At 36.8% G+C, this 14,584-nt stretch overlaps 1 protein-coding gene across 1 annotated transcript; it reads right to left on the minus strand.

Annotated features, from left to right (window-relative positions):
• Positions 1 to 13,940: 13,940 nt before the first annotated feature.
• Positions 13,941 to 14,261, minus strand: K441DRAFT_744177 (uncharacterized protein; the record flags this gene model as incomplete). The annotated part of the gene is made up of 1 exon (XM_067654419.1): positions 13,941 to 14,261. A coding segment is annotated over one exon (321 nt), but the record flags the coding sequence as incomplete, so codon positions are not given.
• Positions 14,262 to 14,584: the final 323 nt, after the last annotated feature.

A 14,584-nucleotide genomic window follows, 5' to 3' on the forward strand; every position in this document is an offset into this window, starting at 1 on the left:
GCAACGTTTAAAATATACTATACCCTTCTAGGAGAACCCTATAAGGCGTTAAGCTTTAATAGAAAGTGGGATATTCTGAAAGGCGTCCTTAATATCCCTCTTAATAATTATATAACTACGGCCTGTATATATAACGTGTTAGAGAACCTAATTAACTATTAAATATTATAGTGTGGCAAATGCTATAGGGATTAAGTTATTAATAGATTGGTTAGATAGTAAGGATAAGTTATAAATACGGCACTATCCCCTATCCGCTTTAGGTACTAAACCTAGCGGTAAGGATATAATAGGAGACGTTACTATTATAATCCTGCCTATATCTAAATCGGCGCTAATCTTCTCTAAGATTAGGACTGTATTTATAGCTATTAAGGCTTAGTTCTTTTAGAAGAGGAGCTTAATTTCTAGGTTTGCCCTAATCTAGTATCCGAACTTTAAGATACCAATAATATTACGTTAGAGGTTACCAGGGTATAGGGATAGATAACGCCCCTACGCTTAAATAATTAAGGGGGAGGGAGAGTCCTGTAGAGGAGAGGAGGGTAGGAAGACTGGAAATAATAGTATAGTATTTAGCCTACCCGTACTATAAGGGTAGAGCATAGTTTCAGCGGAGTATAGGTATAGCTTAATAAAATCCTCTTCCTCCTCTTCCTTTTTCTTATTAATACTTTCCTCTAGTAATTACTACTTATAATTTCTTGTAGTATGCAGGCCACCGCACTTACTGTAGGTATGCGGGAACTTGTAATCCTTGCCTAGGTTATACTTCCCTCTATTAAAGCTATAATAGGTCCTTAAGATATTAGTGCTTACTTGCGCATGTTTTAAGATAGATACAGATTTATAAGTACTAGGATTGCAATAGATATCTAGGAAATTACTAGAGATCTTCTAGTTAGCTAGCTCTAACTAGTTCTTTTAAATAACTATAGAGTAGTGCTCTAAGGCCATAGTCATTAAGGGAGCAATTTAGTAGGTGGTAGATAGCTAAATAACTTAATTATAGAAGGTAAGCATTTGGGGAATAAGATCTACTAAAAGATTCTTATATATAACAATTAAAATCATTATATAGTTAAGGAAGCCCTCTACCCACACTTTAACGGATAGGTAGTTCTTTATTATCCCTTCTTTTAGTCTTATAGAAAGGACGCTATTAACGATAAGGATATTATTTTAAGGCTTAGACTAGAGCTAGTGTATCTAGAGGCGAGAGAGGTTATTAGGCAAGAAAGTACCCTAAAATACCTTAAGTATCTCTTTATTTGGGACGCCAGGGAGAAGGGTATTTAGGATATTAGCTATAGATAGGAGCAACTTACCCAGTTTATTAATTGGGGTTAAGGATAACACTGCTATAGCTAATCTCGCTATTACTATAGCGAGGCTTAATATATAGAGTTTAGTCGCCTAATCTTCCTATTCTTTTTAGACGCGTAGCATTTTAGTACGGTCCTCCTATTCCTAAAGGAGTCTTATTTTCCNGTTGGTTNCCTANTNCTTAACCTCCTTTACCTAAGCTCTTCTAATCCTTAGGTCCTCCTTATGTAGTTACTAAAGCTATTCTTTGGCTTTTTCAGCGGCTAAAGTCTCGCGTTAAGCCGTAGAGAGAGGCGCCATTATAGAGGATGGAGACTGTAACGCCGGCGTATCGCCTAAAGGTATAGGGGAAGGTAAGGGAGACTGGTAGGTAACCTTTAAGGAGTTTAGCTCGTCGAGTGTGTTGTCGTTAGTCGAGTTTTTAAGGTTTTTATGGATAATTCGCGAAGGTTTAGATGAGTATATAGGTCGTTAAGTTATTAACAGCAACAATTAATTATTAGAAATTGAGTAAATAAGGTATTGGCTCTTAAATAAGACTAATATGGAAAGCAAGCAAGCAAGGCTCAATTTTGTGAATGTTAATGATGTTGGTGTTGCTGAGATGCAGGGGTGCTGCTGCAGTGCTCGCTTAGCTACATAGACATGTCCATATTAATGTCCTCTATAGGGACCTATTAGTTATATTCTTCTAGCTATCCTTTCCACTTAACTAGGTACTATAGGGTCTAGTTACGTCCCTTTCTTCTATGTACTTCTTCTACCTTATATTAGTCCTTTTAGTCCACTTAATCGTCTAGCTTAATAGGCCCTAGTAGAGGGTCTTTAGTAGTGCCCTTATGTTATTTATATAGCTCTAGCAAGCTAATATAGAACACTAGGTAGATATAGTAAGACGTAGGTAGATATAGTTAGTATACTTACTTTCTAACTAGTTCGGCTATACTAAAAGGTCTAATAAAGCGTGCTATAAGTTTCTTACTTGGCCTTTTTAGTTTAAGGTTCTTAGTTAATAGTAAGACTAGATCCCCTACTTTGTATGCCTATAGTTAGTAATAACAATTATAGTATTTCGCCTGCGCCTCGGCAGCGTATTCCTAGCATTTCGCCAACGCTTCGCGTTTAAGGGATATCCTTTTAATCCTCTTAGAGGCGGCTAGAATAGAACTACTATTGTCTGCCTTAACCTTATATTCTAAACGCGGGTAAAACCTATAGCAGGCATAGAACGGGCTTATACCTATCATGCTATATTTAGCATTATTATAGGCAAATTCGGCTAGCAATAAAAGGCCTGCCTAGTTACTCTACTTTTTGTTATAGAATACACGGAGGTAATACTCTAGGGTTTAGTTCTGGCGTTTTGTTTACCCGTCTATTTGCGGGTAAAAGGCTATACTTAGTCTACGTTTTATCTTCGCAGTAAAGTATAGCTCCAACTAGAACTCACTAGTGAAAATACTACTATAATTAAATACAATCCCCCTAGGGGCTCCAAAACGGCGTACTACTTCGTTAAAGAAGAGATCCGCAAGTTCGGTTATAGTAATAGTTTTTACTATAGGCAGATACAAGGCCATCTTAGTATAGCGGTCGACTATTATATATATTACGTCATACACCTTATCGCCTCGTTTGCTAGGCGGTAGGCCTATAATAAAGTTTATCGTAATCTTTTGCCACGGCTAGTCTGGGCAAGGCAGCGCTTAGAGCTCGCCGTAAGGGCAATATTAAGACACACATATACGTTGGCATAAATTATAGGTAGAGATATAGTTTACAACATCCGCATTTATATTAAGCTAGTAGTACTTACACAAGAGTAGATCTAGAGTCTTTTTCTTACCAAAGTGCCCAGCTAGGGCATTATCGTGGTGGATCTATAGGAGTTCTATATAAACTACTAGGTCTAGGGGCACGTATAGCCTCCCGCGGTAATAAAGTAGTCTAGCGGAATTAAACTGCCATACTGGCTTTAAGCGGGCGCGTTAACGGCGTCTCGCAGTATCTATACTATCGCTACGCTTTTGCAATATAAAGTCATCTTTAGTCTAAAGTCCTTTAATAAGCTTAACAACTGTTTCCGTACTAGACTTATAAGCACTCTCTTAAGTACTTACTTCTCTAACCTAGGTCCTTATTACGCGCTACTTAACGGCATATATATAGGTTGCCTAGTTAAACCGTAATACTATATAGCCCAGGCGTACCACTGTCGGGTCGCCAGCTTATAGCCGTAGAAACGACACCTCTATAAAAGGCTCGCTTTCTTATATACCTAATAGGACTTTCACCTTAGGTTAGTGGCCCTACATTCCTAAAGTCCTTTAAAGCAATAGTAGCATAGTGTCTTCTTTTAGCGGACCCCCTACGCCTAGGGGTCGCCTCAATAGCGCGTCTACGGGGTTTATTTTTCCCACCCTATGCTTAATAACAAAGTCATAGGCAGCTAATGCTATAGCCTATCTGGCTTACTATCCATTAAGGGCTTTTACTTTTATAAAACCCTTTAGATTATTATAATCTATAAGCACTTCTAAATAGCTTAATAGCCCCTTAATATAGTGTCTCTAATACTTAAAAGCCTCTACAATAGCTAGTAGCTCCTAATTATAGGTCTTATAATTACGCTCTACTAGCAAAAGCTTCCTAGACCAGAAGGCTATTAGATGCCAAAGGCTATCTTTAAACAGCTATAATATAATTGCTGCTAGGCCTTGCATAAAGGCATTAGTCTCTAACTAAGTTAGTAAACCCGGCATATAGTGTTACAGAAGCGGCGCCGTTATAAAGGCGTCGCAGAGCCAGCATATTGCCTACTCCGCCTCTTTGGGCTAACTAAAAGGCCTAGCTTTACAGCCGTTCTTTACTTTCTTAAGGAGATTAGTAATAGGCTTCGTAATAGCAGAGTACTTATAGATAAACTGGTAATAGAAGTTAACAAAACCTAAGAAGACCTAGATATCCCTATAGGATTAAGGGCTCTCCCACTTAGTAATAGCTTCTACCCAGCTAGGATCCATCGCTACGCCTTTAGGACTAATAATATATCCTAGGAACTTAACCTCTTATACACCAAACCTGCACTTTTTAAGGTTTGCATATAGTTAATATTACTATAACCTACGTAGCACTTCTAGTATATAGCGCTAGTGTTCCTCTAGATTTTTAAAGAAAATTAAAATATTATTAAGGTAGACCATATAGAAGACGTCTACTAATCCTAATAAGGCCCGATTAATATAGCCCTAAAAGGTCGCTAGTCCGTTAATTAGCCTAAAAGGTAAAACTAAATACTTAAAGTGGCCGTAACGCGTGCGGAACGCCGTCTTCTACTTGTCGTCCTAACGGATACAAAGGCGGTAGTACGCATTTGTTAGGTCCAACTTAGTAAAGATCTTAAAACCTACTAAGCGGTCCAAGGTCTTACTAATTAATAGTAATATAAGACAATTCTTAATTATCACCTTATTAAGGTCTCTATAGTTTACACAGAGCTACAGCTTCCTATCTTTTTTAGGTATAAATAGGATAGGTACCCCTATAGGACTAGTACTTAGTCGGATCCAGCCTTTAGCTAAGGCGTTGTTTAAGTACTCCCTTAGTACCTTTAGCTCCTTAACTAAAAGGTTATAGAGCGGTCTATATAGGACCTCCTATCCCTCTTCTAGGTCAATAGCATAGTCGCCCTAGTAGTATTAGGGTAGCTTTCCTACTTCCTTATATAAGAAGACATTGCTAGCTTCTTTTAACTATGGGGAAAAGACTAGCAAGCTGCCGTTATTTTATTTGCTAGGCATTAATCCAGCAATCACTAGAGCGAAGACCCTAGATTCCCTCTAGAGAGACTCCGCGAAACCCTTAGAGGTTTATAGCAATAGGGATAAGCCATTTAGCTTCTATCGCCACGCCTTCGCCTTATAGTTAATAAGAAGTTAGGCCTTCTTTAACCCTAGCATACCTAGGGTAATAATAGGGGATGCGTTAGCCATTCTATAGTAGATAAGGGTTACTTCCCTTATCCTACCCTAGCTGTCCTTTATTCTTAATAGTACCTTATAGGCTTTATAGCAATATACCTAAGTTTTATTTAACTAGGAGTGGGTAAGTAATTCTATATCTAGTGTTTTAAAGTTATACTCTATTATAAATTACTAATTAATTATATTTACTTCGGCGCCAAGATTAAGTATTACTAAGGTCTCCTTCTAGGTTTGCTTAAATAGGACTTCTCCTAAAACAGTAATAGCTTCCTTATAATCTAATAATAGCTTACGCCCTACGGGTGTAAGGGGCTCTAAGGGCGCCTACCTTTTCCTAATGTTAAGATAGCGTTTACGCTGCTTAACTGCGGCTAGTACTGTTATGGCTTTGGGCACTATCGCCACTAATATCCTGGCTTACCACAATTTTTACAGTTCCCCTTGGGTTAGGTTAAACCCTCGGTGATACTACTTCGCCCCGCTATCGCGTTGCTAGCGGTGGTTTTAGAGTCCACTTTCTCTAAGTTACCTAATAGGGTGGTCTTTATATTTAAGCTTATGGCGCGCCTATTGCTTCTAGCCTATAGGGCGCTTGCGCTCTTCTAGTTTTCCTCTAATAGGGCAGCTAGGGAAACTAGCTAATTTTAAGTTTATAGAAACTCCTAATAGTTAGTAACCGCAAGCCGTAGCTCTAGCCGTAGCTTCGCGAATAGGTGTATTATTAGATGCTTTGCATTATAGAGAGGATTAATTTATACTTTTAAGGAGGTTAGGTAAGCAACAAACTCATTTATAGGTTAATTAGTTCGTTACATTGCCCTCGCATATATTAGGGCTATATAGAGTTCTTAATTAATAGGACTTTTGATTTAGTTAATTAGGAATTCTATTAGCTCCTCCTAGGTGAACTATATATCTAGGTGGTTATCTTTATACTACAGCTAAAGGGTTCGGTTAGTCCCCTTTATATATTACATAGTAAACGCGACTTTAGTATCCTTATCCGCGAAGCCGTTGTGCTCTAGGCGGAACGCCAGCTTTAAGCTGTCGCGGAAGTCTTAGTGCTCTTATATGGTCTTACCATAATACGGAGCAATCTTCTCTATTTTAACGGCCCATTTTAACGGAGCGCCTATTATATTAGTAGCCTTCCGCTTAAGGTTCGGACGCATCTAGCTACCATCTAAGTACTCTAATAGGATAGTTTAAGGTTATAGATCTGGGTTAGGAACGGGAGTCGACGTTACCTTACCGCGTTAACGCCGTCTTATTACTTCCACCTCTTCCCTAAGCGAGTATAGTTTTCTTTACTCTAGGAGTTATAGCTTCTTGTTTTCTAGCCGTTGTATTTCTTCCTATATATCCCCTTTATTTGTAGCTTCCAGTTCTGTCTAGAACGATGTAGGTTTGCCTATATTATCCTAGGGCTAATCCCTAGGCTTAGTAGTACGCACTACGCTAGTACGCCCGCGTCTCGCCATTAGGTTAATAGGCTATAATATAGTTAATAAATATAGGTNGTCTTCTTNACAGAGGGTTGCNNCTANGTAGTCGTGGCCTTAGNAGACCGCTNTNTTGTCGGGCCACTACCCCTAAAAAGGGATAAGAATTTAGTACTGTTAGGACGCTAAGGTCCTTAAGGCATATAGTAACGTAATAATAGTAGCGGAATGCAATAGGTATCTGGTTCTTAATGAAGTAGAACTATAGAACTAAATTCTGCTATTCTCTGGTGCGGGGCGATTACGTTTTATAGGCGCCTCGCCTGCGCCTCGCCTACGCTAAGCCGGTTACGGCCAGTGCGTCTCTATAGCCTAATACTAGCTTTTTAGGGTATTGCTTATAGAAGCGCTATATAGCTTATTCGCAACCCTTTAGGTCTTCCTCTAGCTGCTAGGTTATATCCTTATAATATTTCTATTTAATCTTATAAGTTAGGCCCTAGGGGTCTTCGTTATATATATTAAGGATTTTCTTAAACTCCCATTTATCTTCTATGTTACCGTTATTATCTCTCTTTACTACTCGTCCTTATATATTACGGCGCTTTATAGTATTAATATTTACTTAGCCAGGGATTTCTTTAGTAGCCTAGAGGCGAACCTTAGATATATAAAAGGATTTATTTACTTAGATATAGTCTAGGAGGTTTACTATAACTGTCCTTTAGTATACTGCGAGTACGGGGTATAGGCCGTCCTATTTATCGTCCCATTTCTTCTTAAGTCTATTTATCTTTATATTTTCTAAGCTAATTATAACTATATCGCCTTTATAGAATAACGTGTTCTCGTCCCTATAGGTATTAGTATTATCTTTATAGCGTTACTATAAAATCCGGGCTAGAGCCTTAAGCTATATTAATATCTACTTAAAGCGGTTGGCCACAGAGTCTACGTAAAAGAACTCCTTCTTTACTTATACTAATAGTATTAGTAGGTAGGGGCTAATAGGCTTAATTCCGAGGTAAGGGTTAAAGCTATAGTTTGCAAAAAATGGGGAGATGCCTATACTCTTATTAACTTAGTTATTTATAGCAAACTTAGTAAGTAGTAGGTAGTTAACCTAGTTATCTTATATAAAGCTAACAAAAGCATAAAGGTATTTATTTACGGCAGCGTTAATAATTTTAGTTTAGCCGTCCGTTTCTAGGTACTAGGCTAAGCTTAGTCGCAAAATTGTCTTAAGGCGTTTACTTAGTCGTCGCCAGAAGTCGCTAATAAATTATATACCGCAGTTAGAGATAATTATGCTTAGTGCACTATAGAGCTTATATACATTATTAATAAAGCTATTAACTAGCTTCTCTATTAAGAGTCCTATTACTAAAACAAGGTATCGTATTTTAGTTAAGCGGTCTATAATAATAAGGATATATTTATATACCTTACCATAGCGTTAGTATACTAGCAGCGTTATAATATAGTTAATTAAGATATCGGTTTACGGGTAGGCGGGTAATTTTAGTAGTTTTAAAAAACTGGGCGGGGTAAAACGGGGGGTCTTAGTGCGAAAGTATAGGGCATAGTCTTTAACGAAGGTAGTTATAAACTAGGAGATTTCTAGCTACTAGTATATTTAGTTTAAGAGGTTAAGAGTTTTAATTTAGCTAGGGTAACTAGCGGGGCCACTACTATAAGAGTAATGGGTAACTTCTAGGCGGAGGTCTAGGGCGTTAGGGACAAAAAGACATTAGCGGAAGTAGATCTATTTATTAACGATACTATATTCTAACTTATTATAATAAAGTAATTTCCTAATCTTCTTTAGCTAATAGCGAGCTTTCTAATTATATAGGGCCGCTACTATATTTCTTACGAGTTTATTCTTCTGGTATCCCAGCTAGATTAACTTATTTAGTAACTTTTTAGCTATTTTAGGGTCTAGAGCGGCTATAAACTCTACGTTATTATAATTACGGGACTTATATAGTAATTCTTTTAAGATTATAGGGTTAACTTTTTAGGGTAGTATAACGACTTAGGCTTAGTGGCGGAGGCGTTTATTATTGGCGTCCTTAGGCCTTATTCCTAGTAGCCAGCTTAGGGCGTTAGGGAGCGTGGCTTTGCTGCTAGGTCTATATATAATTATAAAGTTAAACTATAAAAGGAACTCTACCTACTAGACTTAGCGCTAATTTAGCTGCTTAGTAATTATAAACGTCTATAGGTTCTTATAGTCGGTAATAATTTTAAATAGCTCCTTAGTCCCTTGCAGCTTAGGACGCTATTCCTTTAAAGCCTTAACAATAGCTAAGAGTTCTTTATTATAGATCTTATAGTTATACTCTAGCATAGAGTATTTTACGGAAAAGAATACAACCGGTCTTAATTTTCTATTATTATTATATTGGGAAAGGACTTCGCTGGAAGCCTAATTTAATATATCTATCTCTACTACTGTTTTCTTTATATAGTTATAGTATGCTAATACTAGTGCTAAAGTAAAGGCTCCTTTAAGGGCNTTAAACNNTNTAGCTTNTTCTAGTCCCTATNGCNATCTAATATCCTTNTTTAGGAGTTTTNTTATAGGTNTAGCGATANNAGAGTAGCCTTAGATAAATTGTTAGTAGAAGTTCGCGAAGCTAAGAAATTGTTATAGTTCTTTAATTAATATTAGGTCTTTTTATTCCTATAAGGCCTGTACCTTTTTAGGGTCTATAGTTATACCATTAGTTAAGATAATTAAGCCAAGGTATTTTGTTTTAGTAGAGTAGAACCTAAACTTATTAATATTAATCTAAAGTCCAGCATTACTAAGTCTTTAGATGACTTTATTTATATACTTAGTATGCTCAGCGTGTGTTTTAGAAAAGATAAGGACGTTATTATGGTAGGTAGTGTAGTAGTTATTAAGGGCGTTATATAGGATATAGTTAATATAGTTTTAGAACGTAGCGGGTGCGTTATAGAGGCTAAATAGTGTAACTAGTATCTTATAGAGTCCGAACTGGGTAATAAATGCTATAAGCTACTTATAGCCCTTTATAATCCGGATCTAGTTAAACGTAGCAATTATATTAAGTTTAGTAAAGTACTTAGCACTATAAAGTACGTTAAGTGTCTTACGGATTAGTAGTAGTGGGTACTAATTCTTAATAGTAACTATGTTTAGGCCTTAGTAGTTATAGTAGATTTATATACTACCGCCGGGCTTAGTAGCAAGGAGGAGTGGTATAGTAGCTAGTAAGGTTAATTCGCGGATAAAACCCTTATCCAGCATCTTATCAATCTACTTCTTTATACACCTAAGTTTAGCAGGTAAGAGTGGTCTATTTTTATAGTATGGGGCCTAGTTTCTAGGGATAATCTTAATTTTATAGTCCTATAGTTAGTAAGGGGGCAGCTTATCTACGTTTTTAGGAAGGAAATGCTTAATATATTTATAAAACTCCTTTAATAGGCGTTGTAAAATATCTTTATAGGTTAATCCTGGTTTGCCTTTTAGGAAATTTTTAATATTAGTATTAACTATCTTCCGACATAAAAGCTTAGGTTTAGTTTTTAGGTTTATCTTAAGAAAGTTATAGAAATAGGGGGGGGAGCACTTTACGGGCTTCCTTTATTATATAGTCGCCTTCTACTAGCCAGCAGAAAGACCTTTTTAATAGGTTTAGTACTTCTATTAGGCCTATAGGTAATTCTCTAAGCAGCTATTAGTGCTTATCTTATTTAACTAGTTCTACTAGCTCCGCTATATAGATCCTTATTATCTTTACGTCTTTTTATTTATAGAATTAGGTGAAATTAATAGTATAAGTGCATTTAATATTATTTAGGTTAGGGCATATCTGGTTCTCCAGTGCTATAGCTAGGCTAGTATAGTTTAGTTGGCCTAGGGGGGCGGAAATAAGGCGGTGGCTTTATATGGTACGCGCGGGAGATAGGTATAAGGTTAGGCGTTACAGTGGCGCGGTTTCTATTATCTAGGTCTTAGTAGTTCTATAGCCAGTCCTTACTATAACGCGAGCTATAGTGTGCGTATATAGCATATAGCTTAGTTTTAGGTATTAGGCTAGGCGGCTAGGGTTTAAATAGTGCCTAGGTTAAAGTTGGATTCTTAATAGTAGTAGCGCGAAGCGGATCTTTTTTCTTAGTCTTGGTAGGGCTAGCTAGCCCATTATTTTAGTCTTAAGTACTAGGGTAGTCTAGTCTTCTACTATCTCGTTTCTTTATAGTTATATAGGCTCCCCTTTATTAGGAACGTCTTCTACTATTAGGGTTTTATATATAGTCCTAGGCACTAGGCTTAGTAGTGCTAAGTATCTATATAGGGCGTCCTTATTACCGTCGGTTATCCCCTACGGGAGGTAATACCTAGAGTAGTAGTCTAAGTTAAAGCGGATCTTAAGTTTCCTAAAGCTAAGACAGGGCTTATACTTCTAAAGCTAGGGCATACCTAGGATAATTAGGGTAGTAGGCGAGAGTTTAGTAATAAAAAAGAGCATGGCTTTAGTATAAAGGCCGATTGATATTTAGGTGGTGAAGTAGTCTATAACGAGTAAAGATGGGATGCTATTTGTAAGGCGTAGTGGCCTAGGTACTAGCAGCTTCTTAGTTATAATATTATACTTTCTTATAATAGACTCTATATTAGTAAAAGCTATTATAGGACTACCGGAGTCTACTAGGCTTATTATATTAATATAAACTTAGGGGTATAGGTTACGTAATAAGGAGAGTTAGGTTTAGATAAGAATTAATTTCTTATTACTGTTTACTAATCTAAGATTAAGTAGCAGCTTACTAATAAAAAGGATTAATTAATCTAGTAATAGGGACCTAATCTTCTCGTCTTCCTTCTTATATAGTTTAGACTCTTAGACGTAACTTAGTTTAAAGGTTTACCTTTTAACAACTAGGGTATAAGGCTGTTTTAGTAGGGCGGTCTAGTATCTATCTAGCTGGTAGTATTAGTCTTAGTCTTAGTCGGGGTATAGGAAGACAATACCTTACTAACAACATGGCCGTGTTTATATTCGCTAGCGCGAAGTCACTAATACTAGGCGTTGTTAACGGGTTAGGCTCCTATATAGGGTATAGTTTAGAGTAACTAAGCCGTAGGGTTAAAGGGGGGGGGTCGTCCGCTATGGCCATAATAGGTTCCGCAGTCGCCGCGTCTATAATGGACTCTATGGTTGCCGTATCCGCGGTTATTAGTTTATATTATTTAATAGGGTAGCATTAAAACTAAGTTTACTATCTTAGCGGGGTTATAGGCGTCCTTTTAGTATCTAGGTAGGCTATAGGTAAAGTATAATCTATTATTAAAGTGGCGCTTACACTCCGTATCTAAAATTCTATTAAGGTCTATAGGTTCTCTAGTTACTACTAGGGTTAGGGTTAATATAGGGGCAGGGGCTTAGGTAGGTAGGCGGTAGTTAGCGTTCTTCTTAAGGTTGGCTTAGTGTATATAGTTTATAAAGTTCTTAGTAAATATATCTATCTGCTTACTCTAACCTATATAGTCACTATTATTAATTTTATAGGCAAGTCTAAGTACCAGCTCTTCTATCTTCGGAGAGATAAACTTTTAGAGTAGGTCCACCTTCTATTTATCTATCTTCTTAGCGCGGACTATTAGCTTATTAAGCTCTCCCTTCTAGGACTAGTAATTACGCTCGCCCTAAGGAAAATAGTTAAGCTTATTCTTTACAACCTAGGTTATATTAAGGACCTTATAGTAGGCAGTAAGGTCTTTAAGCATATCTTCCTTAATAGGCCATTTCCACGCAGATATATTATTTAGGTTCTTATATATAAGCTTTAGGCCCTACTTAATAAACTTATAAGCCTTGTCCTTTAGTATATTTAAGATATAAAGGATCTAGGACTAAACTGTATTAAAGTAGTCCTAGTCCCGGTTGAAGACTCCCTTAATCTTAATATACTAGGTCTTAAAATTAGCTTATTATTCTAGCGGGGTGCCTTTTCCGCTAAATATTAGCGGGTCTTTAGATCTCCGTTTTTTTTACTAGGTTGCTACTATTATTATAGGGGTTAATTGTTTTAGAACGGCAATAGTCTTTACTTAAAAGTTAATAGTTCCTATCTAAAAAGCGATAAAGGCACTAAGGTTTTCGTTAGCTTTCTTGTTAGCGGTGTTTGTGTTATATATACACTATAGTCCTACTTTAATATTATTAAGGAACTTGTTAGTATAGTTAATAAGGGTAAGATAAGCTTTGCTAGGCTTAAAGGTCTTAGGGTATAGTGGGGAGTGGTAGATTATCTACGCGATATTAGGGTATATCTCTATAAAGAGGTCTACAAAAACGTTATAGGGGTTTTAGGTTTCGGCCATTTCGGCGTCATTAGTATCGCCTATTTAGGCGCTAGGTAAAAACTAAGGATTATTCTAGGACTATACTAGTGACGTATTAGTTTCAGCAGAGGCGTATATAGGTCGCGATTGCTCTAGGGTATAAGGAATTAGTAATCGCGATAGGGCGTAAATTAAAGATACTATAAACTGTCACAGTGCTGTAATAAAGTAGACTAAATAACTACGTTATAGTATAAAGAGGGGAAGAAGGTAGAAAGGGGGTATTATATACAAATAGTAGGGCTAGCCGCTAAGTCACTAGTGGTAGGCTAGCTAACAGTAGGAAATAGTATAAGATAGTATGAAACAGTATGCGTTAGGTTAGTGCCGTAATAATAGACACGTATTCTCTAGGCATTCCTACTACTATTATTTATCTAAGCATTCTTCCGTAAGGAATCTTCTTAATTAAAGTATTAAGTTATTTAACTTTTAAACTCCTTTTTTTTTTATCCATTGTATTATACTACGTACAATACTGCGCATGCAGCCTTGGGCTATAGCGCTATAGTTCTATATACATAAATCCTTTCTAGGCAGCTTAATATGTACTAGTAGCTATATCCTAGTAGTTTATAGTTTCCTAGTAAAGCACTAAGATACTACAACTACTAGGGAATGAGAAAATGGTAAGAAAAACTATAAGAAATCCTAACCCCTGTCCCTGTCCTTTTGCAATTTATTTCTGTTCTTTTGCTCTCTAATATCTTTTTAAGAGTCTAGNAGNAGNTGCCTCCTTCTAGAATCCTATCTNTTTTATTCTTCNATAGAATCTCCTTCNCGTACTAGTTTAGCAGCTTTAAGAGTCTCGCAGTCTTTACTATTAGCAAAGTGTTTTTCTTTACAATTAATNCAAAGAGGGGTGGTATGCTNGCAAGGCTTGCCTGTTATTATACAGGTAGAACAGGAATNGTCTTTAGATAAATNTGCAGCCGCANAGTATCTGCAGGCCCTAGTAGAGCACCTNTCTCCTATATGGCCAAATTTTTGGCAGCTCGTGCACTGCGTAGTAGGAGAGACTTTGAGGTATTTTACTACCTTAGTAGCTGTACCTGCAATTAATATCTCTTTTTGCTTAAGGATTTCTTGTCTTTTTTCTTCGTTCTCTATAGTAAAAACTATAGAGCCAAATCTGGTCTATAGATTGTGTCTTTTTTCACTAGATAAGATCTATCTAGGTAGTCCTTATATCTTTATAGGATTAAAGGTCTCAATCTCTTCTTTTAGAAGCTTAGAGCCTCCTTCTCCTAGGAAAGGTAGGGTAGGAACCCCATGGGCTATAACTTAAACCCATAGTTCTAGTTTTTGTTCTCTTTAGAAGGTAAAGCAGTTATGCCAGATCTCCTTATATTTAACTAGGAAATCTGCATTATACTCCTCTGTAGTAGTAAGGAGAATATTTTGTTTTCCTCTAGTTCTAGCTATAGACGCTAGTACTAGTTTTTATACTT

The sequence above is a fragment of the Cenococcum geophilum genome (genome assembly GCF_001692895.1).
Source record: "Cenococcum geophilum 1.58 unplaced genomic scaffold K441scaffold_98, whole genome shotgun sequence".
Lineage (NCBI taxonomy): Eukaryota > Fungi > Ascomycota > Dothideomycetes > Gloniales > Gloniaceae > Cenococcum > Cenococcum geophilum.